General features: G+C 39.0%; 1 protein-coding gene across 2 annotated transcripts; it reads left to right on the top strand.

Annotated features, from left to right (window-relative positions):
* Positions 1-1320: 1320 nt before the first annotated feature.
* On the top strand, positions 1321-20899 carry erbb3a (erb-b2 receptor tyrosine kinase 3a). 2 transcript variants are annotated; one of them, XM_063910835.1, is made up of 29 exons: positions 1321-1720; positions 6246-6403; positions 8154-8340; positions 8882-9007; positions 9491-9556; positions 9941-10059; positions 10512-10653; positions 11019-11132; positions 11646-11763; positions 11891-11964; positions 12149-12239; positions 12404-12421; positions 12963-13180; positions 14030-14162; positions 14295-14388; positions 15217-15371; positions 15455-15508; positions 15602-15743; positions 16102-16221; positions 16316-16414; positions 16639-16824; positions 16931-17086; positions 17258-17333; positions 17695-17841; positions 18138-18235; positions 18378-18578; positions 18683-18754; positions 19104-19365; positions 19688-20899. In XM_063910835.1, exons 1-29 carry the CDS (start codon positions 1630-1632, stop codon positions 20521-20523), a joined length of 4353 nt encoding a protein of 1450 aa, XP_063766905.1. In that variant the 5' UTR covers positions 1321-1629; the 3' UTR covers positions 20524-20899. The 2 variants fall into 2 exon arrangements, with proteins under 2 accessions (XP_063766905.1, XP_063766906.1); XM_063910836.1 differs by lacking the exon at positions 12404-12421.
* Positions 20900-21738: the final 839 nt, after the last annotated feature.

Consider the following 21738-nt stretch of genomic DNA (forward strand, 5'->3'; position numbering starts at 1 on the left):
ACAAACTAACATGATGACAAGAGATAAGATTTTCGGACGAAACCAGGTATTAGTCGAAGTACATTTCCTGCTGTGCACTTTGAATTGGTCTATAATCATACTTCTGCATCAAGTAATTAGCTGACTCTGTTATGCACAACTCATACCCACATAAATCCAAAGTACATCAGTAAAATCACGGTGCAATAAAATGATTCAGCAATAAAACAATCTTACCTTACCCAGGGCTCCAGCACGAAGGAGTGGAGGGGTCAAAGCCCAACTGTTAAGATAACAGATGTAAGAAACGTTCTTTGTTATGTGTGAGACACAGAAGAAAACTGATGTTATTTTTTGGTGGGTTTTTGTGGGTTTTAGGGGAAAATACGAAGGAAACTGATTTTGTTTTTTGTATCAGTCAAAGATGTTTTTTCTTTGATGAAGGTCATCAGCAGAGACGGAGGTTGACTCACCTGTATCGACTGTAATGATACATCCAATCTGTATTTGCATTTTCACAGTGGTTGAGCAAGTACATTTACTCAAGCATGCTATTTTGCACTTATGTACTTATACTTCTGGAATTCAGAGGCACATTTATCATTTAACATTTACTACATTACATTTATTCAACAACTTTGAGATTTCAGGGTTAGGGCTAACCCCTTTCCTTTTAGAAAATGCCATTTTAGATAATGTCATGGGTATTTGTCAGTATGTCAACTTATTGAATATGATCACACTCAGTCTCTTCACATTATGTAACCAAAAAACAAACATATGATTTATAGATGCCTCTATACTGTCATCCCTGTCACTATATTTCTTCTTTCATTAATTGTAAGTCCTTTGGTGATTGTTCTTGGTTTACTCTGAATACTCTGCTGGACATGTTGTTGCCTCAGCTGTGTTGCCAAACCAATAAAAGCAACATTGTTATCGATATATTTGTCTTTTTCTTAGGGTTTATTGCTGTGCTTTTTTGTTGCCATTTAATTGCAGTATGGGCTTTCTGTTTAATGTGGAATGATTTTATTTGAAAGTAGGTGCTATTTGATTATATTACTTTACTGTTTGTGGCAAACCCCCTCTACACTATAACATCCAAAGCCTTCTGCAACCAAACTTTGTGGGAATAAATTATATATAAAAAATAATGTACAACATCTTTTCAATTATTTACTATTGACAAATACTTTTTTTTTTTTTTGCATCGTGTGTCCAGCTGTTGTAGTGTTGCGGCTGCAGGCAGGTCCCTCCCAGTTAAATCAGTGCCAGAGAGACAGACGCTCCGGCTGCTGATTGGCTGAGCTCTGCGCTCCAATCACTAAACTGTAGTGATTCCTCTCACACCGGCCGGAGCAGGCGGCTTGTAAAGTTACGGATCAGTTTCATGTCAAACAGAGAAAACACAAACCGGTTTTACCTCCGGAGAAAGGTTACTTCTTCAATTGATTACTAGAATAAATCGAAGAAAAGGAATAAGAAAGACAATCTGGATTAACTAGACAACCTGCTGTCTTTAAATGGACTGTCTCGGATTAAAACGACCAATGACGATTTTTCAATGAGAAAGGTCCAAACCTTTGCTTTTCAATGAGATGGACATCTTTTTTTAAATCGTCGCCGGCTTGGATAATCTGAGTGAGGATGACTGCCCTCGTGAGCAGGAAGCTGCAGCAGGTGCTGTGCGTCCTGCTGCCGTGTGTTCTCACACTCTGCAGCGCGCAGACAGAAGGAGGTGGGCACACACACACACACACACACACACACACACACACACACACACACACACACACACACACACACACACACACACACACACACACAAACGAATCAACTTGTTTAATAACCATTACATTTTCACTAGTAAGTATCCCATAATGAATTTGAATCCCTGTGAACACTTGGATAAGAGCTTTTGAGAAGGTACTGCAGAGGGTTAGAAAACACCTGTCTTTCCTCTCCGCAGACATGAGAACCTGTTCCGCAAACGTATAACTTGTTTGCTGTGAGTCACCTGCACCTCTCCCATGACTGTGTGCTTTCTCGCGTTTGTCTCATTGTTACGAGGCTTTGCGACAGAGGAGCCCAACCTTACACAGACTGTTGACTGACAACCACAGTCAGCCCAAAAGATCTTACAACTTTAGCTTTGATTTGTCATTTTCTCAGTATATTGAGATGTGGGAGAAATAGTCAGATGTATTAGCTAAGTAAAAGGAGCAATACCACAATGTGAAATGATAAATATAAAATCCTGATTTAGTTATAAAAGTGGAAAGTGAAATACTTATTGGGGAAATGCATCAAATCCTCTTGATAGTGTGCTAATTTGCAATGTTTTATTTGCTTTAAAATGAAAAACAGATATTCAACACAGTTGCAGCTTAATTTTAGGTTCATATTTTAGTCAATAGCAATGAATGAAATAAATGGAATGAAGTAACGGGTGTAATAATTCACTCTAAAATATAATATAATCTTAGTTAAATTAAATCTTCAAGTAGCCTACATAACAATTGTTGTTGAGTGCACCACTCAAGTCATTGTACTCAGTTACTTTCCACTGCTGAGGGTGGTGACGTGTGAAAGGCAGAGAGGTGTTGTGATTTGAATCTCAGCGAGACTCTGTGAACTTTGACTTTGTGCTGTTGTTGCGGTCACCTGGTTGTAGGTGAAATAAGTGGCACGGTAAATTTGGGAGAAACATTGTGATCATTTATCTTTAGGCAGATGATGCTCAGGTGTCAGAGCCTCTGGCACTCTGTCATCTGTCCTTCTCTTTAAGTAGTTGATGAACATCATTTGTTGTGTAGTCAGGCAGTTATGGAAGGGGTTGCTGTTGTAATGTTGGTGAAAGATGCTGGACCTGAATGCCAACCTTTGTGTTAAAATATTAGTTGTAATGTTACCTGGCCAGCCATACAATAAGTCACGATTACATAGTGTTGTAGTTTAGTGTTTCTCTGTTATGTCAAATTTCAAAGCCAGTGTTGTCATTTTAGATGCTAACTGCACTTTCATGAAAGAAGTGAATAGAGAAAAAACTGTTTACATATAAAGAAGCATGATTTCATCCTGTAAAAAAAACAACACTTGTTTCACTTTTACTTTCAAAGTTTTCCATTTTCAGTTTTGCCAACAGGGAGGACATTTTTTATTCACAAATGTCATTATGACTTTAAGAGTTAATGTCAATTTTCTGATGTGAGATTTGATTTATCAAATAGGGCTTTGCTTCACCAGTGTATGAAGCCTCAGTGTAACATTTGACTTACCCTCTTGCAGAAAAACAACATTAGGTGGAACCTGTTTGATTTGCTTCCCTGCATTTACAGGTGTGACATCCAAATAACAGATATGTCAAAAAGCAAATATGCTGCCGCTCCTGCTGCCAAAGAATAATGTCAAGTAACTCTCAGTCAGCCTCAGTCTGAACACTGCAGGCTGTGAACACACAAACACATCTTACAAATTAGTTTTTGCACAACCATTGGCAAAATTAAATAGTTAATGTGCTCAGGTGTCTCTCTTTGTGTTTGTGAGCGTGTGTGCGCTCTCTTGTGAGGTATGCAGTAATCACTGACACAGCCTGTGCCAAGTTTCTGTTTACTGCAGTCATCGTCTCAACCGCTTTATTCAGCTTGTTTATCTCCTCCTCCCTCCTTTCTTTTCTTTCTCTGCCTTTTTGAATCCCTGATAGCAGAGAATGGAAATAACAGCTTAACCTGATCAGTGTTATGTTTCGTTATGTGCTATGTGACACTTCAGTGCCAAGGACAATGAGACCATTTATCCTCTGAGTTTTTGTGCTGTGTATAATATTTAGTGGTGGAATAAGTAGGAAAGCAGACTGCCATCTGCACGCCTTGATTCACTACTACACTTGTTTTGCAGTCTTTCAAATAGGGCTATTGTTTGCATGTGTGTTTATTGACTCTAAACCCTCCATCCCATTTCTTTTTTTTTCCATCATCCATCTGCCAACATTGAAAGTCCTTCTTTGACAGAAAAAACCCACTCAGCCTGTTGAGATGTTCGGCCTCCACAGCTGCAGCCTGTGCATTGTCTGTATGGCTGACATACCACTTTGTCTCAAACATGTGTGCACACCGGTTTCTCCCCTCTAGAGTGGGCTGTGCTTAAACTGTATGCATACTGTACATACTGTAGCGTGGGGAAGGTTCTTGATCATACGTGCGCAGATGTTCGTGAATATTTCCCAACAGGCTATTCAAACAGTGTAGAGTCAACAATTCGTCCACTGATAGATTAACTAAGGTGGGGTAGATAAAACAGCTCATACACTGACATAATTCCAACTGAATGACTTTTAATGAAGAATCAGAAGTTTCTGAAGCATGTTAGTTATTGCAACTTGATGTGATAACCCTGACTTGTCCCTTGCTATAGAGTGCAGAGTTATCAATTTTAAAGAGTTCATGTGCTGGTTTCTTAAGGGGGGCTCCAGTGATTTTAATTGCATGAAGTTGATCGATCTGCATCAAACAGATTTCAAAACATGGGCGAAGATATTCCAATTTTATGCCAATGCCTTGAATATGTTTTTTGGTGCAAAGCCAGTTCTTGTAAACCTGATGTTCTCAGAAACACAATAAAGTGACTCTTATCAGGACTTTATAGACATAGGACACGCTCGTTGCACCCTCTCTCCCTTATACACACACACACACACACACACACACACACACACACACACACACACACACACACACACACACACACACACACACACACACACACACACACACACACACACACTCAGTGCTGTAGGTTAATAATGATTAACTTTTTATGCCGTGTTGATCCTGTTGTTTTTCTGAGCTCTGTATTGACTCTGATGTTAGTTGGAGGAATGTGTTTGTGAGACTGTCAACTTCACGTCATGCGTGTGACCTGTAAGTATGTTTGGTTAAAAAAAAACATTCCTCACATCTTCACTTAACAATACAACAGAAGAATAAGAAGTTGACAAGACTGACTGATGCATGATGCTTGATGCTTGGACTGAGGTTAAAGCCTCAGGTAAAACAAATAACCAAAAGCAACAAAACTAGAGACAATGTCGTGATGGGATAACACCAGCTGCAACCCCAAATCGAGCCAGGTGCATAAAGTTGAGGGGCCACACAACACAATTTTGCAACTGAATGGTTAAAATCTCATTACAGACATGCATATCATTTGTTTGATTTTAGGCTAGATTAGTCACTGAGATTTACGCCATCACAAGCTTAAAGACACTTAAAACTGTAACAGTAAATATATTAAAAAAAACATCTTCTGGAACTGGAACTTTAGTAAAACTATACAATACACTGTGAAACATGTTTTCTACAAAAAGTATGCAGACATATTATGATTGTCTATCACAACGTGTACGTTACACAAGTAATTGTTATTATTGACATTTAGATTCACAGACATGTTTAATGCTCCGCGCCCCTCTTTTCTCTGTGCTGCTTCTCTGCTGTCTGACATTTGAATAGCAAAGCAGCCTTCAAGTGACGCTGCATGGCTGAACTCCCACAGCTCGTAAACAAGGACTTGTATGTTTCTCTCACAGAACGATGGCCCTGTGTACAATCGCCAACTTGTTTCAAAGTGTTACAGTACACTCATTGATGGTGTGCATGAACACAGTTGTTTGTAGTAAGTGGCATAAAACAGTCTTTATAAGGGTTTAATCTTAAAAATATCCATAGTTTTATAGTTCATAGTTAGTATGTACACATATTGAGAGTTTGCTCCATTATTTTGTAGTTCTCAATGTGTACATCACAACAAAGCTGAATAAATACATGGGCTATGAAATGTATCTGTAAGCCTATATAAACACAAATAAAAAAAACAATGAAATGTGATCAGTATTGTAGTGTTACAAAGGTTGTTGGAATAAATATACAGTAATTGATGGGACACGTTTCTGCTGGAATATTGTGTTACTATGCCTTCATCAGCCGTAATATATACTATAACCTATCATTTTATTTAAATTTCCATGTTGGAAATACAGAAACAGACTCCAGTGATTGACTCTCCAGTAAAAAATGTGTGTTTTGTGCAACTTACGCTAAAATCTTTACCCTCACAAATCTGTTTTCTGCCATTTAATTTTGCCTATTCATTGGTATTTTTTTGTTTTTCATGTAATATCTTAACAATAAGAAACCTGTCATAAATCTGTGTTTCTAATCCAAACATAATGACTTTAAAAAATTGTAAATTGTTCACTTTTACAGTGAGTGTTTGTTTCGGCACCCAAAATGATCTGAGCACGACGGGAAACTCAGAGATCCAGTACAACCTGATGAAGACAATGTACAACAGCTGTGACATAGTGATGGGCAACCTTGAGATTACCATGATGGAGCACACCAGAGACTTCTCCTTCCTGCAGGTGAGGCTTTCAGCTATTGCTAAACCAAGCAATTGACTTGGCTGATTAATGCCATTTTGAGATAACTCTTTTTCTTTACTGTATTTTTTTTTAACTAAACCAACACCAGTAAACTACACTAACATTTTGCATTTAAGTAAGTTTACCAATGTCCATTATCTCTCAGAAACAAGGAGAATATGATATATGTGGAAAGTTATAAGCACTTAAACTGTATTTATTTTTAATTAATTAGATGGTATTTTATAAGTGTCGTTTTTATTGATACATTTATTAAGTTACATTTGAAAATGTAAAATACTGTAAGTGTGCTGCAGACAAATCTATTCAAGCAAACACTGACAGTGCAGACAGTAACATTTTTAAATGTTCTTTGATAAAAATAAAAAAAACAACAACAACAAATGGGAATTTTAGAAGGCGGATCTAGCAATCGGAACAAAGTATGTGTGCTCATGTTTTCAACGGAAAGGTAAACAGTTTTATAACCACGCCTCACGTACTGCTGCTGAATGGCATTGTTTGTATGTTTGATTGGAAACTCAGTTGGAGATTAATGGATACTAATTCAAGATAATATAACAAGATAATCAACGGAATGAGAATGCATATGCAAACTTTGGTATCGAAAATCAATTCACAATCATCCAACAAGGTAATCAATGCGTCATTTACCACAACAGTACAGCATCGCCCCAGAGGCTAATAGCCTTAGTTTAACCTTAAAGGCGTCTTAATCAACGACTGGCTGATGTTTTAATAACAGATCCCAGAAATATCTGTCGATGAATTCTTTACGGCATCACTGCAAGTTTACAGAATTTCTCAGAGCTGCAGCGGATGTGTCACTGAGAAAAACTGCATGGTAACCAGTCTGGGCAGGGATATGGATTACCGTGATGCCAAAATACTTCCCACATCTGAGCTGTTTATCGGTTTTAGCTGTTTAGGGATGATGTCTCTGTCTCATATGAGCAATGAGCTCATTTATGTCCCATTCCAACTTTTTGTAATTAATCACTGCACCAACGTCATGGTGACTGACAACACGAGAAAAACACACCTTGGCTGCCAAGTTGTGACTCTGATAACAATCACAGTGACTAACAGAATCAGAGAAAAGGTGTTTGTTCTTCTTCTGTACGTTCTAACATAGTGTGAAAAACTATATTTATGATACTTTTTATGTATTTTTGTTACATTATTCACAATGATTCCAACATTTTGTATTTATTTAGAAAATCCATTATGGATTCAAGGTAATGGTCTGTTTAATTTGCTGTATGTATCCCTCCCTCATCAGTAATTAATACATTTGTTTCCAATTCAAAGCCACATGTTTACAACAAATATATTTTAAAATGTTGGTTGTTTTTAACTATATATTTTAACTGACCGGTTGTAAGTCATCAGACATATAAGTCTTGAGTTATTAGGAAAAAAAGCTGAGCAAACATGAGGGGCAGTCCTACAGCATCAGATAAAATGTTTTGTTTCTTCTCTGTGATTTCACTGTGATTTTACTTGTTTTAACCACTGGGGATATTTGTTTTGGACAGGAGGAGACATCTGTAGATATATTGGCTAATGGTACAACCATTCTAAAAAGAAAATGTATATAAAATCCTAACCGGCAGAACCTGACTGCAATGTGTGCCACCAAACTCTGTCCTTTGTTGTTGTTTTGATAGGGGAAAGTTACATATTATGTGTTTAATTTCTCTTTCTCCATATTTGTTTCTCCCTGCAGTCTATCAGGGAGGTGACGGGCTACATCTTGTTCGCCGTCAATGAGTTCAGCCGCCTGCCTCTGAACCAGCTGAGAGTCATCAGAGGCAACACACTGTACGAGGGCAAATACGCCTTGGCTGTGATGGTTAACTACCAGAAGGACGGGCAGCACGGCCTGCAAGAACTTGGCCTGACTCACCTCACAGGTACACAGGAAGTCGCTTGGTTTGTGTGTTTAGGTGTCAGAGGCTGCAGGGGAGCAGCTGATGAAGCTTCTCTACCTTTTTCATTTGGTCACCTGTGTGAAACACTATTGCCTCTATTGGTATCCAGAATTGCAGAATTCAGGTTTGGAAACATTAGTCCTGTCCACTGTCCACTGTCCCAAAGAAATGGATTCTTTGAATGAAAATTGTTGCTTTTCTGAAGAGAAATGTAACTATTTATTATAGTGAATTGAGAATATATGTTGGTGTGTTTAAGTGTGGGCATGCAGGGGTTGAGATAAGGAGGTGATTTTCGGTGACTGTTGGAGCTCACACCCCTACACAGTGCAGCCACACCTTCAGTGCGGCGGGGGCTGCAGCAGTGTGTGTAGGTGATGTGAAGTCCAGGAATGTCTCAACTGCCACTGTAACATGAGCGCAGTACACTGTATGAACTGTTGTAAGGGATGAGTCATGGGCTCGCCCAGGCTTGCTCCGCTAATTGTCTTTTTCCATTTACATTATTGTGTGCCGCCCACAGAGATACTGGAGGGAGGAGTCTCCATCATCCAGAACAAGTACCTGAGCTACGCCCCGCAGGTGAACTGGCTGGACATCGTGAAGGATGCAAACGCTGATATTGAAATCGATGACAACGGGCCTGAAAGTGAGTGGAAAGGTCGAAAATAAGACATATTTCCTTACATTATGTTTTATGTCTATGAGATAAACTTTGGTCTGCTTTAAAATGTTAAGATGGATCTACCGCAGAAAGGCTGTCACAAGGAAGAGGCTAAAATAAGAGCCACCCACTACTGATGATAGATAGTATTAACATACAGTATGACACAGTGATTATAAAAAGGTCCTTACTTTCCCCAAAGTCTGACTAGACAGAATAATTGAGTGAGAATAGAATGTTATTTATATTTCTTTATCCCATCTCATAGCTCACTCATTATTCATTTTACATTTTTGTAATATCTAAGGTGAAAGCTTCCCAGGTTCAATTGTAAATAATTCAAGCCTGTTGTTGACCCAGACTGTAAAACATTTATTTTGTTTGCATTGATGTATTAATCTACTTGCAGAAATACAGAAACTTTGTAAAATGATGAATGCGCTGCTGATACTTTTGTTTTTGTCTTAGAGCCTTGCAACGAGGCATGTGGAGACCTTCCATGTTGGGATGCAAGAAATGACTCATGCCAGATCTGTGAGTCAAATCATTCTCACTTTATTTCCAAAGCATCAAGTAGTTGTGTAGTGTGATGGTTTTCAATCTGCCATTGTGGCCACGGGTTGCCTTAAAGATAAGCAGCAAGAGCTGTAGATTTCCATTTTTTATTGAACATTTTCAATAATATTTCATCACATATCAAATGAAAAAACTGAAAATAAACTTTTACTGAACTAGATGTTAATTGTATGGACATCAAGACAGAATAAATAGTAAATAAACACTGGAATCACCAATCAACAGAAATGTGTTTTCGTAAGGAAAATAGATTTCTCTATGCACTGGCCATTTCTGAGATAAAAAGACAGTTTTTAACCACTGATGCAATAAATTAACATATGATCATACACTCTGTTTCAGTGACCAAGACCGTGTGCGCGCTTCAGTGCAACGGCCGATGCTTTGGTAGAAACCCCAGTGACTGCTGTCACATCGAGTGTGCCGGAGGCTGCACAGGATCTCTGGATACAGACTGCTTTGTGAGTCTGCTGCTTCAAGGCCTTTTAACACAAAGACATGTCACAATAAGAAGAGAAAGGTGTTAAAAATACAACATCTTGAATGGGTTTCATCAAGAGGCATTTTTATCACCAATTCCAGACATTTTATAAACCAGCTAAAGAATTATAATATACTTCAAAATGACTGTTCCTGTGCTGGTCAAAGTGGATTAAACTAGTCTACAATGTATGTAGTATACCAGCGGGCCCATGTTAAATTTAGTTCAATTACAGGTAGTTCACTTCCACAACACTGATTATCAACTAATCAAGAAAATACCACAGATTGATTAAAAAAGATAATAATTGTAAGGTGCAGCCCCATTGCTTTCACAAATAGTGATGTCTGCTTTGAAAATGTCAAATCTAGGACCTAAACACCTGGAGTATGACCTGTGCTTCTCACTTTGCTGTCTGTGTGACGTTTGCAGGCCTGCAGGAACTTCAACAACTCGGGTGCCTGCGTACCTCTCTGTCCACAGAACCTCATCTACAACAAGCACACATTCAAACTGGAGCCCAACCCCAACGCCAAGTACCAGTACGGCTCCATCTGCGTGGCCCAGTGCCCCAGTGAGTCCACATTTGCTGCGTTTGTATAAATATCTTATTAGTATAAATATATAAAGAAAATGTGTTAAGAATTGTTTAGCGTTTGTTAAGTGGCAGGTAATCTGTTTCCTTAGTATATTATGGATTATTGTGTATGTTTTTTGATTCGTGACCATATATTTTCATTGTCTGTATGTGTTTTGAGTTAGGGGCAGGCAAAAAAAAACGTGTGTTTCTATCCTTCTGCAAACTTTCCCACCTGTTTGAATAGAGTTGTATTTGTAAAAAAATAAATACTACTTGTATCTTACCCATGGCATGTATATGTTTGGTTTAGCGTTGTTTGAATTACCTATTTCAGACATTGCCTTGTTTCTTTTTCACAGCTAACTTCCTGGTGGATGAAAGCTCATGTGTGAGCAGTTGTCCTTCTGATAAAACGGAGGTGGAGAAAAATGGAGTTAAAAGATGTGAACCCTGCGGAGGCCTCTGTCCAAAAGGTGTGTAAGACAACTGAACAGTCCCTTTGCAGTACATGGAAAACAAATGTTTATTCCAACTGCTGGTCATGCTCCCGTCCAGCAGGGGATTAGATTTTTTTCTTTGCAAAATTTTAAAAGACACTGTTCATTATGTAATGTCCCTTAGGCCTGATTTAATTTTTGCAAATCTATAATTTTCTGGTAAAGAAAGGATAATGTTAAATGTTCTTACTCTTTTTTATTTTAATACATTTTAATTTAAAAATAACTTTAAATGGATGATATATGCATATAATATTTGAAACTTATTTAATGTAATTGTTTGATCCTGAAAATCAACAAAAGAATATGTGTGTAAGCAGCATGTCTAGCTGAGCTGAAAGTAACCACTTTGCTGTACAGTTGGCTAGTTAAAGCTACAAAAAGTATCAGATTTATTTGTTGCTCATATATTTTGTGTGTAAAAATCATAAATGTGGAATAGTAGTAAATTGAATACCTGCTGGCATTGCATCTTTATCCTCCTCTCAGTTTGCACTGGCACAGGAGAGCCGAAGATGCAGACGGTAGACGCTCAGAACATCGACAGCTTCATAAACTGCACCACGATCAAGGGCAGCCTGCACTTCCTGGTGACTGGGATCAAAGGGTAAACTTATACGACTCTTTTATAAAATATAACAGAAATTTTGGGCTATTTAGTAGGTAGAAAAAAAATGTTTGCCTTGTGGCGGCTTATTATATTTATAATTATATTTACAATTTTCTTTCTGTAGTGATGAATACAATCATGTACCAGCCCTCGATCCAGAGAAACTGAAGATCTTCAACACTGTGAGGGAGATCACAGGTTTGTGTGTGTGTGTGTGTGTGTGTGTGTGTGTGTGTGTGTGTGTGTGTGTGTGTGTGTGTGTGTGTGTGTGTGTGTGTGTGTGTGTGTGTGTGTGTGTGTGTGTGTGTGTGTGTGTTTAAACCGTCACTGTACTTTAACATTATGTCACATTCCGGTGTTTGTAAACTGTTTTTATTTTCAGACATTCTCAGTATCCAGTCCTGGCCTGAAAACATGTCTGACCTGTCTGTCTTCTCCAACCTCCAAACCATTCAGGGCAGAACTCTTTATAAGTGAGCCATAGTTGTTTTTATTTTTGCTATAACAATGTTTTTGTTTTGTGAGTCATGTTACTATGTTGTTGTTGTGTCTCTCACTGACTAACATTTATTGGGATGCATTTGATTGTCTTGTATTTATTTGTTTTCTTGTTGTTCCTCTTTTTTACTGCGTGTAGAGGAGTGAGCACTAAAAGGTACAGTAATTATTTCACATGACTGCCTCTAGCTGCCTATTCATGCACAATATTACCATTTAAAATTACTTTTCTTGGTTTAAGATATGATTAAACAATATATTCGGGAGCATTTTCAGTACTGGGTATCAGGTGGTGGGGACAACTCTTAAAATCTTCCCCTGATTTTCACGTATGCTCTTTATTTTGAAAATCATCTGGTGTTTGGCTGGAAAATGTGGGTGTCTGCTGGTTGTATTTTGTGGAAGTAAAGAATGGCCCTAACAATTTAAACCTCCTGCAAGGGAACACGTTATTGCAATGCTTAATAACTTTTATGTTTAGCCTTTGAATATTTTATTCTAAAACAAATAGGTTGAACAACTAGAATAACACATTATTGTGGCCATAATGATTCACAATTTTATTGTAATAACTATGGAAAAACTACTCCGTCAAATTCAAAATCTGTTTCTTTGCTTCCATAGTGTTTAAAGCACAATAAAAACATTGGCATTTTTTATTCTCTTATCCAGCATTTATTCACTCCTAATTTTTTCAGGGGTTACTCTCTAATGGTGATGAGGATTGGCTCTTTGACCTCCCTGGGGTTACGCTCGCTGCAAAGAATAAACGACGGCGGCGTCTACATCACAGGAAACAAGAAGCTCTGCTACCACGACACCGTTAACTGGACGCGTATTTTGCCCAGCAGCTCTCGCCCGCTGCGACGACTGAAAGCCATCGACGTCAAGCAAAACAGACCGAAAAATCAGTGTGGTGAGTGAGGAGGGATCTCCGACCAAAAGAGATTCTTTATTTGTTTTTCAGTACACAGTGTCAGTTATATGACATTATATATTAATACGTTCATTTAATTAAATAGATATTTAAAGCATACTGAATTGAAATTAAGTAGACAATAATAACCAAGAGGAAACAAGTAAGCAATGATTTAACTCATCTCTTTTTGAGATTCAAGTTTTTTATAATTAATAAGTAAAAGAGCGGAGTGGTTGGATTTAATAGGGTTTTCAGTATTTGGTATTTTAGTAGAAACACTGAATATGGAACAGTAGGAAATGCTTGAGCTTGGGTCAGAATGGGGTGAATCATTTATGGATTTTGTTAGAGAATAATATTTATTTATATGTATTTCTAAAACAACCAACACCATATTATACATTGAAACACACACAATATAGAAAACTACCTCAAATAAAATTAGAAAAAATTAAAGGAATGCTTGGATGAAAAAACATTTTGTGTATCCACCTTGCTGGTGGATCATTTTTAAACTGTTACCTTGACAGCAAGGTCGGATATGGGCCCTCAGTGACAAGATATTTTCCTTTTTTTTTCTGGTTCAGTCAGAGGGAATTAATGAAGTGATCAGTGAAGGAGGTTTTTATACTATAAAGCAGCTTTGTGCACCATTTACTGTAAGAATCGCACACAGTTATTCAATAGTGCAGACTTATACGTGGTTACATTTGCACGCATTTCTGTCTTGGGGTGGGGTTGGGGGGGCCATGTGCTCTCAGGGCCCAGGGGCCCCTGGAGGTACTAATCCTGCCTTGCTTTTCAGTGTTAATGATGATACTGTCCTTTTGGTTTTGTTGTTTGTAGTGAATGAGGGCCATGTGTGCGACCCTCTGTGCTCCTCTGATGGCTGCTGGGGCCCAGGGCCAAACCAGTGTCTGTCTTGTAAGAAGTACAGCCGGGGAGGAACGTGCGTGCCAGATTGCATGTTCCTGACTGGGTGAGTTTAATAAAAGACATATTGTTAATGTGAGTAATGTTTGCTGTGGCGGGGCCGTCCCAGATTTTTCAATGTTATCTGCAGGCCGCTGAAAGAATTACAGTGTGATTCACTTTTTTGCTTTGATTGCAGAGAGAGGAGGGAGTTCGCCTCTCTGTTAGGGGAGTGTATGCCCTGCCACCCTGAGTGTAAGGTCCAAGAGGGGAAGCAGACCTGCCTTGGCCCGGTATGATTTCATTTCCTCAGTGACTAACAGTATTAAACAGGTTGAATAGCTGCGTTCCTTAACAGTGATATTAACAAAACAAGTTTTTCATTGTGTTATAAAAGCATTTTGCTACCCCCTAGTGGTGTCATACTCCATATTATCACTGACTTTAATAAATGTTTGTTCGCTTTGATTAAAGGTTGCCACTTATAATTATTTTATAATCAATTAATCTGCCTTTTATTTTCAAGATTTATTTATTTGGTCTTTAAGTTGTCAGAAAATATTGAAACATTCCTCAAAGTGTTAGGTTCTTTCCTTAAATAAAACCCAAATACTTCTAATTCTTTCTTTAATATGGTATAAAAAAACTATTTTCATAGTATTACCATCAAATGTACTGTTTTAGCACATTTTAGAAAGATATGTTGTATTATAGGATTATACTTTGCTGTATGTAATCCGTGGTATCCTGTGGATATTACCCAGGAAACAAAAAGGTTTATCCTAATCTATGATAATACAAGATACACTTTTTGTTACAAATCTAATATTATTAATTTCAATTTTCAACCAATGTTATCAAATCAATGTAGTTGAATGAAAACAGCAATTATTGCCTCTGAAATGTAGAGTATGATATATACAGTATAAGTTTATAAATGATAGTGGATAAATATGAAGTTGTAGAAAATGGAATTAGAAGTAGCGGTAATTAAATGGTTTACATCACTAAAAATAGTTGCCGATTGCTTATCTGACGATCAGCTCATTGATTAGTCAACAAAATGTTGCATTGCTACTCTGCCTTTGTCTGTCAAGTAAACCATCCCTCCATCTCTTCAGGGCGCAGATCAGTGTGAAGCCTGTGCCCTCCTGCGGGACGGCCCGCACTGTGTGTCCTCGTGTCCCGAGGGCGTGATGGGAGGAGAGGAAGTCATTTTCAAATATGCCGAAAAGGAAGGCAGCTGTGAACCATGCCACAAAAACTGCACCTTGGGGTAAACATTACTAGAGTTCCCTCTCTGTTTCCATATCGAAGCTCTGTTTGTGTTTATTTCAAATGTACTTATTTTCTGTTTAGGTGCTACGGCCCAGGAATTGCAGAATGTGCTGGGACCGACCGCTCTATTTCTGGGTAGGTTGCTCCACTCTATCTAACATGTTTTTATCCTTTGCAATGTATTGTAAAGTCGCGAGTCATCCTTTCTCCCTTTTCACCTATCATCAGACAACAGACCACAGCCATTGTCCTGGGAGTGATTGCCCTCCTCTTCGTCTCATTCTCGGTTTTCGTGCTGACTGTTTTGTACCGCCGAGGTCTCGCCATCCGTCGTAAGCGAGCCATGAGGAGATACATGGAGAGCGGAGAGGTCAGTCAGAGTCTGAGGTCATCTATTGCAACATTGTTGACATTTGTACCGAATAGGGACAGCTACAGTATAAACAGGACATTGTTAACCAAAAATTAAGAAAATAAAAAGGATAAATGAGGGTTAAATCCATCACACCACACACATTCACTCACCTACCAAACATTTCTGTTATTCTTCATTTCAAGAAAGGACAGAAATGGTGAGCTTATTATTAAAAAATGCGTCAGTTTATCATTCACGATAAAACTAAATCTCTTGAGGTGCAATGTGTTGGTTAGTCCTGTTATAAACAGCTTCCCCTGAGGGACTTCTTTTTTTTTGCATGGAGTGATTAGAGGTGTTTTTCTTACTGCAGAGTTTTGAGCCTCTGGATCCCGGAGAGAAAGGAGCTCGAGTCCAATCTCGAATCCTGAAGCCGACCGAGCTGAGAAAGATCAAGCTGCTGGGTAACGGAGTGTTTGGATCCGTCCATAAGGTACTGGGGATTGTGGAAATCGTTTTTCAGTCCTCCTCTTGCACAATTGATTTTCATCAGGCAAATAATACATCTATTTTGATTTACCTCACAGGGCATTTGGATCCCTGAAGGTGATACAGTGAAGCTCCCTGTGGCCATCAAGACGATTCATGATCGCACCGGACGACAGACTTTCTATGAGCTGACGGACGTAAGAGAAAACATAACTTATATCTCCTGTCTCTAAAACACACTGATGGTAGGCACAAAATGTGGCTCCAAAAGGTTTTATATCTGGCTACTATGAGGAGTCAATTTGTATTCAGAAGTTTGGTTCATTTTATAATTACTATTTCTAGTAGAGTATGCCTTTGAAATCTGAATTGACAGTTGATATTTCACCCCGTACTGATTTTCTCTGAATATCCACTACAGCACATGATGACCATTGGGGGCATGGAACACATTAACGTGATCAGGACTCTGGGGATCTGTCCCGGGGCCAGCCTGCAGCTTGTCATGCCGCTCAGCACTCAGGGTTCACTGTTGGAGCACATCAGGAACAGCAAGAACAAACTGAGCCCGCAGAGGCTGCTCAACTGGTGTGTTCAGATCGCAAAGGTAATTTTTTTTAATTGTTTTTGTGTTTAGTTGTTTTTTAACCACAGTTTGGTCCATTTCGCTGATACCAGGAGCACTTACAAAGATGTTTGTCCTTTCTCATCAGGGTATGTATTACCTGGAGGAGAACAGGATTGTGCACAGGAACCTGGCTGCCAGAAATGTTCTCCTGAAGAATAATTACACCGTCCAGATCTCAGATTACGGTGTTGCAGACCTGCTTTACCCCGATGACAAGAAGTACTTTTACAACGAGGTCAAGGTCTGTCGCCAAGCATAAAATATATGATACTCAGTAATATGACCAAAGTTCATTAAGAGAGACTTTGACATTAATTTATATTGCCCTCTGCTCCTGTTTACTCACTAAAGACTCATTCTGTTGTTTTCACTAGAGTAATCAATAAAATCAATTCTCTGTTTATTTCTTTAGACTCCAATCAAATGGATGGCTTTAGAAAGCATCTTGTTCCGCAGATACACACATCAGAGCGATGTCTGGAGCTACGGTGAGTTTTTAAACCGGCTAAGAAGTCCCAGTTTCGGTAAAATGAAATGTCCATGAAAGCCAAAATGAATGTTTAACGCCTAACTAAATCTTTCAGCGTGTATTTTGATTGCTATAAATAGTGTATCTTGTTTATAATAGTTTGCCACCACCATTATGAAGTCATATTATTTTCTTTGTTTTAATTTAGTGTTCTGTATATAATTGTGAACTGTTTATAGAATTTACGTGAAGGCTTAAGTAAGCGTGGTTAGTGTGGGTGCCTTCTGCTCTGCATTATCATTTGTTAAATGTTCTGTCTATGTAACTTAACTTTTTGAATGTGCCAATAAACTTAAACTAAAAAAACATAATCCTTGTAGGTGTGACAGTATGGGAGTTGATGTCCAATGGTGTAGAGCCGTACACTACGATGCAACCTCAGGATGTTCCTGATCTGCTGGAGAAGGGCGAGCGTCTGTCCCAGCCTCAAATTTGCACCATTGATGTCTACATGGTCATGGTCAAGTGTGAGTGTCTTCTTCTATTCTTCTTTAACACCTGGTATGATCTGCTTATTAACAGCAGCAATAAAGACACATGCCTTTTAGCCATGCTAGCAGCACGATCTAGAAGGCCCATGCTGGACTGTTGGTCTGTTCATCACTTTGATTCAGAGTACCATAATATTTTGTACATTTACTATTGCTGCAAGAGGAATCCTAATGACTTTGGTGGCTCATCAACTATTCATATTGTGCCTGATTATGTCAATTTTTACATTTTAGTTAAATGTCCTGACAAAGGTTCTTATTTTTATTTCCAGGTTGGATGATTGATGAGAATGTCCGGCCAACATTTAAAGAGCTGGCAAATGAATTTACAAGAATGGCCAGAGATCCTCCTCGCTACCTGGTGATCAAAGTAAGGAAGTTGTTTGTTTATCAGTAACCATGCACTTTGTATTGCACAAGTTTTCTAAGTGTTGTTTTATTTTTACTGAAGTGATTCAGTGAAAGTGTAGATGCAATATTCTAATTAAAGTCTCACCTCTTTTCACCCTTAGGACTGCAGCCCGAAAGACGCAGCTCCGGGTGAACTTGCCCAGAGGAGTGCAGACCTGGACGACCCCGATGATCTGGATGAGCTGGGCATTGAGCTGGTCGAGCATGAGAAGGAGGAGGTGGTAGATGGATTGACTCCGGCCCTCCGCTACCTTTCTCAGACCAGGAGCCTCAGTCGCCTCTCAAGGCTTGACTCTCACAGAGTAAGAGTTGTTCTTACTGTCAATTTGATGTCCAGTTTATATCTAGAAATGTGTTTTGTGTCAACACCTACACCTAAATCTCACTCCTGTCTTTTTTTGTAAAGATTCAGGTGATTACTTCATCAAACATGGCTGAATACCTGCCTATGACTCCAGGATTTGACAGCCCAGGACAGGTAAAACAGGCTTTTGTGGTGTTTAAAGTATAATATTTAACATTACTGCATAGAGATATAGAGAAACGGACTAAAGTGGTGGTGGTGGGGACATCAACCTGCATGAACACACATCTACTTCATCACATTACTGAAATCCATTGCTTGTTATTGTATTTATTGACTCCTCTAAAGGCGCCGGCAGGTGACATTTGTCTGCAAAATTAGTGACATATCCTCTTAATGTATTGAGTCCCTTTGCGTGTAAACTGTACATAAGCCAAACTTTTTAAAAGTTGTTATCAACATCATCCTATTGTCATTTCTGTTGCCATTTTAGTGATGCATGTGTTTGCGTTGTCTTATTTAGGCCCTGTGGCCGCCGCGCTCTCGAATAAACTCAGCCCGCACTGTGTCTGAGAGCTCGGAGGGCTGCGGCCCGACAGTGGAGCTGGAGATGAATGAAGACTTTTCTATAACCGGGAGCCTGAAGAGACGACGTCAGCGTGAGGACAGCGCCTACATCTCGCAGAGGGACAGCTTTTCCGCCGGGCCTCCAGAGACACCATCACCAGAGATGGATGAAGAGGACCAGAATGGATATGTGCTTCCTGGAGACAGCCCAGGCAGAGGTGACAACAATCAAATTCACCAACTAAATGACTTACTAATTGGGTTAATTAAGTGTTAATCAAGCCGATATTTGCCCAGCCATAATAAATCAGACCTTATTCTAGGCATCTCAGCAAAAACAGGGAGTGCAAAAATGCTGACTAATTTCTGTGAAATAAGGCTCATTCTTAGGGCACTATATATTTTTACACTCTGTAATTCACCAGCACATTTGTATTAAAGGCTTATCTAATAAAAAATGAACAGTGTATCCTCATATTGTGTTAACAACCTAACAATATTCTAATTCAAACCTTGCTTTGTTTTTTTTTCCTTTTTCAGATACATTACTTTCCTCATCTCGAGCTGCTCATGGCAGGATGAGCAAGTCTCATTCAGCGAGCTTCCTGGACGACCCAGATGAAGAAGAATATGAGTATATGAACAAGCAGACGTGTCTAACAGCTCCTTCGCCTAGGCACAGCAGCCATTATCTAAAGCCCAACAAGAAGCGCACCTCCTCCATATCGTCACAAGCGACAGCATGCTCAGCTGACACCACATCCTCAGTGGAGATCAGGGGAGCTCCCACAAGATTCCATCAAAACTCCGATTCGGAGCAGCAGGGATCTGATGAAGTAGAATATGAATACATGGACATCAGGGGTAATGAAAGAGATGCAAGCCCTCCAACACCTGACCCTCCTTCTCCTTCTCCTTCTCCTTCTCCTTCTCCTTCTCCTTCTCCTTCTCCTTCTCCTTCTCCACCAGCAAGTATGGTCAGAGAGGTGGAGGATGAGGTGGGGGAAAAGGAGGATGAATATGTAGAGGACAGTAACTATCATTACACAAACAGACAGCCAAAGCTGCGTCAAGCTCTTCAGGACAGGAAGGACCTGAATATAGAGGGAAGGGACGAGGACGAGGCATATGAGTATGAAGACATGGACTCCTTTGCTGCCCTGCTGCCTGGAGACGCTGTGGTGATCCACAACCTGCAGAGGGAGGGTGAGGGAGCAGTAGAGGGCACCGAGGCACACCGATCTGGGTTTGAACCCAATGTCAAGGTGCGAGCTGGAGTCGGGGTTGGGGAACCTGCAGCTGGTGACAGATCTTTTGACAATCCTGACTATTGGCACAGCAGGATGTTTCTGAAGCCCAAAGCAGTGCCTACATGAAGAACGTTTTTCAATCTCATGGACTTCCCTTTGAGACATTTTCATGAAGGACCCACAATACAATCAATAGCCATTACCAATGTAGCCTATGACACAGTTTCAAAAACCCAACATGTGTGACACAGCTTTTCTTTTTTCTCAGAACAATGTTTTAGGGCATTTTCCAAAAATAATAGCACTGAGTGTTGACAACTTTAAAGGAAATGAACAGATTACAAGCTATATTTTTCCATTTACATTTTGAAAGTGAACAAATATTTTTCCTGAGAACAAATGTGTTTGTTTGGAGTTTTGACTTTTATGTTTTGAGACCTCTTTTAATGATGATATATGCAATACATTTTCTACTCATTAAACATATTTTGAATAACTGTTATGATGAACAAACTTTTTATTTTTTGACTTACATATACAACATTAACATGTGTGCAATGTGTAAATTGTAGCTTATTTGCCTAATGAACAATGAAAGTTAATTATGGATTAAAAAAAAGTTAATCCTTTTCAGCAGCAATTTGACAGTGAATTTAGGGGAGGTTGCTACTGCGGTGAGGATATGTCCATGTTTGCAGGACCCAACATCACGTTTTTGAATTCAGTGTAATTGGTCTTCCAATTGAAACTAGTTGGCTCAGAATTTGCCCCTTGGATATAGATGTTTTCCTTTTTTTAGAGATTGTATGATTATTTCACGAGGCTATTGAACTCAGGGGAGGCCTCCTGGTATGGAGCTTTTTTTCCCCTTTCTCTTCTCAAGTGAGTTGTCCGTGATTTCTGAATTTCTTTTCTCTGCTTTAGCTTGAATTTGCTTTGCTCCTGCTTAAACTGTATAATTTGAATCAGATATATCGTTGGGCACACAGATTTCCCCTCAAGGCCATCTCGGTTTATTCATCAAATGTAAGTCTTATTGTGAAAAAACATAGATGGCTACAAATGATGTATTGTGCTTGAATACTCAGAATGGTACCCGTTAACAGTAATATATGATTATGAAGAGGAAATTAAATAGATCAGGTAAGCAATAAACATGTGACCTTTCTGTATCATTGTATTCAGCCTACAGCCTACTTCTATAGAAGTTTGATGCTGAATCAATCTGTAGTGTGTCACTGAGAAGCAGAAGCTATATTATGTAAAAAGAACCAAACATCGAAAGGTAGCCTGCATCATCTCCAAACAGCTGATTGTACGAGGAGGACCTCACTAAGTGCA

The sequence above is a fragment of the Eleginops maclovinus genome, chromosome 20, assembly GCF_036324505.1.
Source record: "Eleginops maclovinus isolate JMC-PN-2008 ecotype Puerto Natales chromosome 20, JC_Emac_rtc_rv5, whole genome shotgun sequence".
NCBI classification, from domain to species: Eukaryota; Metazoa; Chordata; class Actinopteri; order Perciformes; family Eleginopidae; genus Eleginops; species Eleginops maclovinus.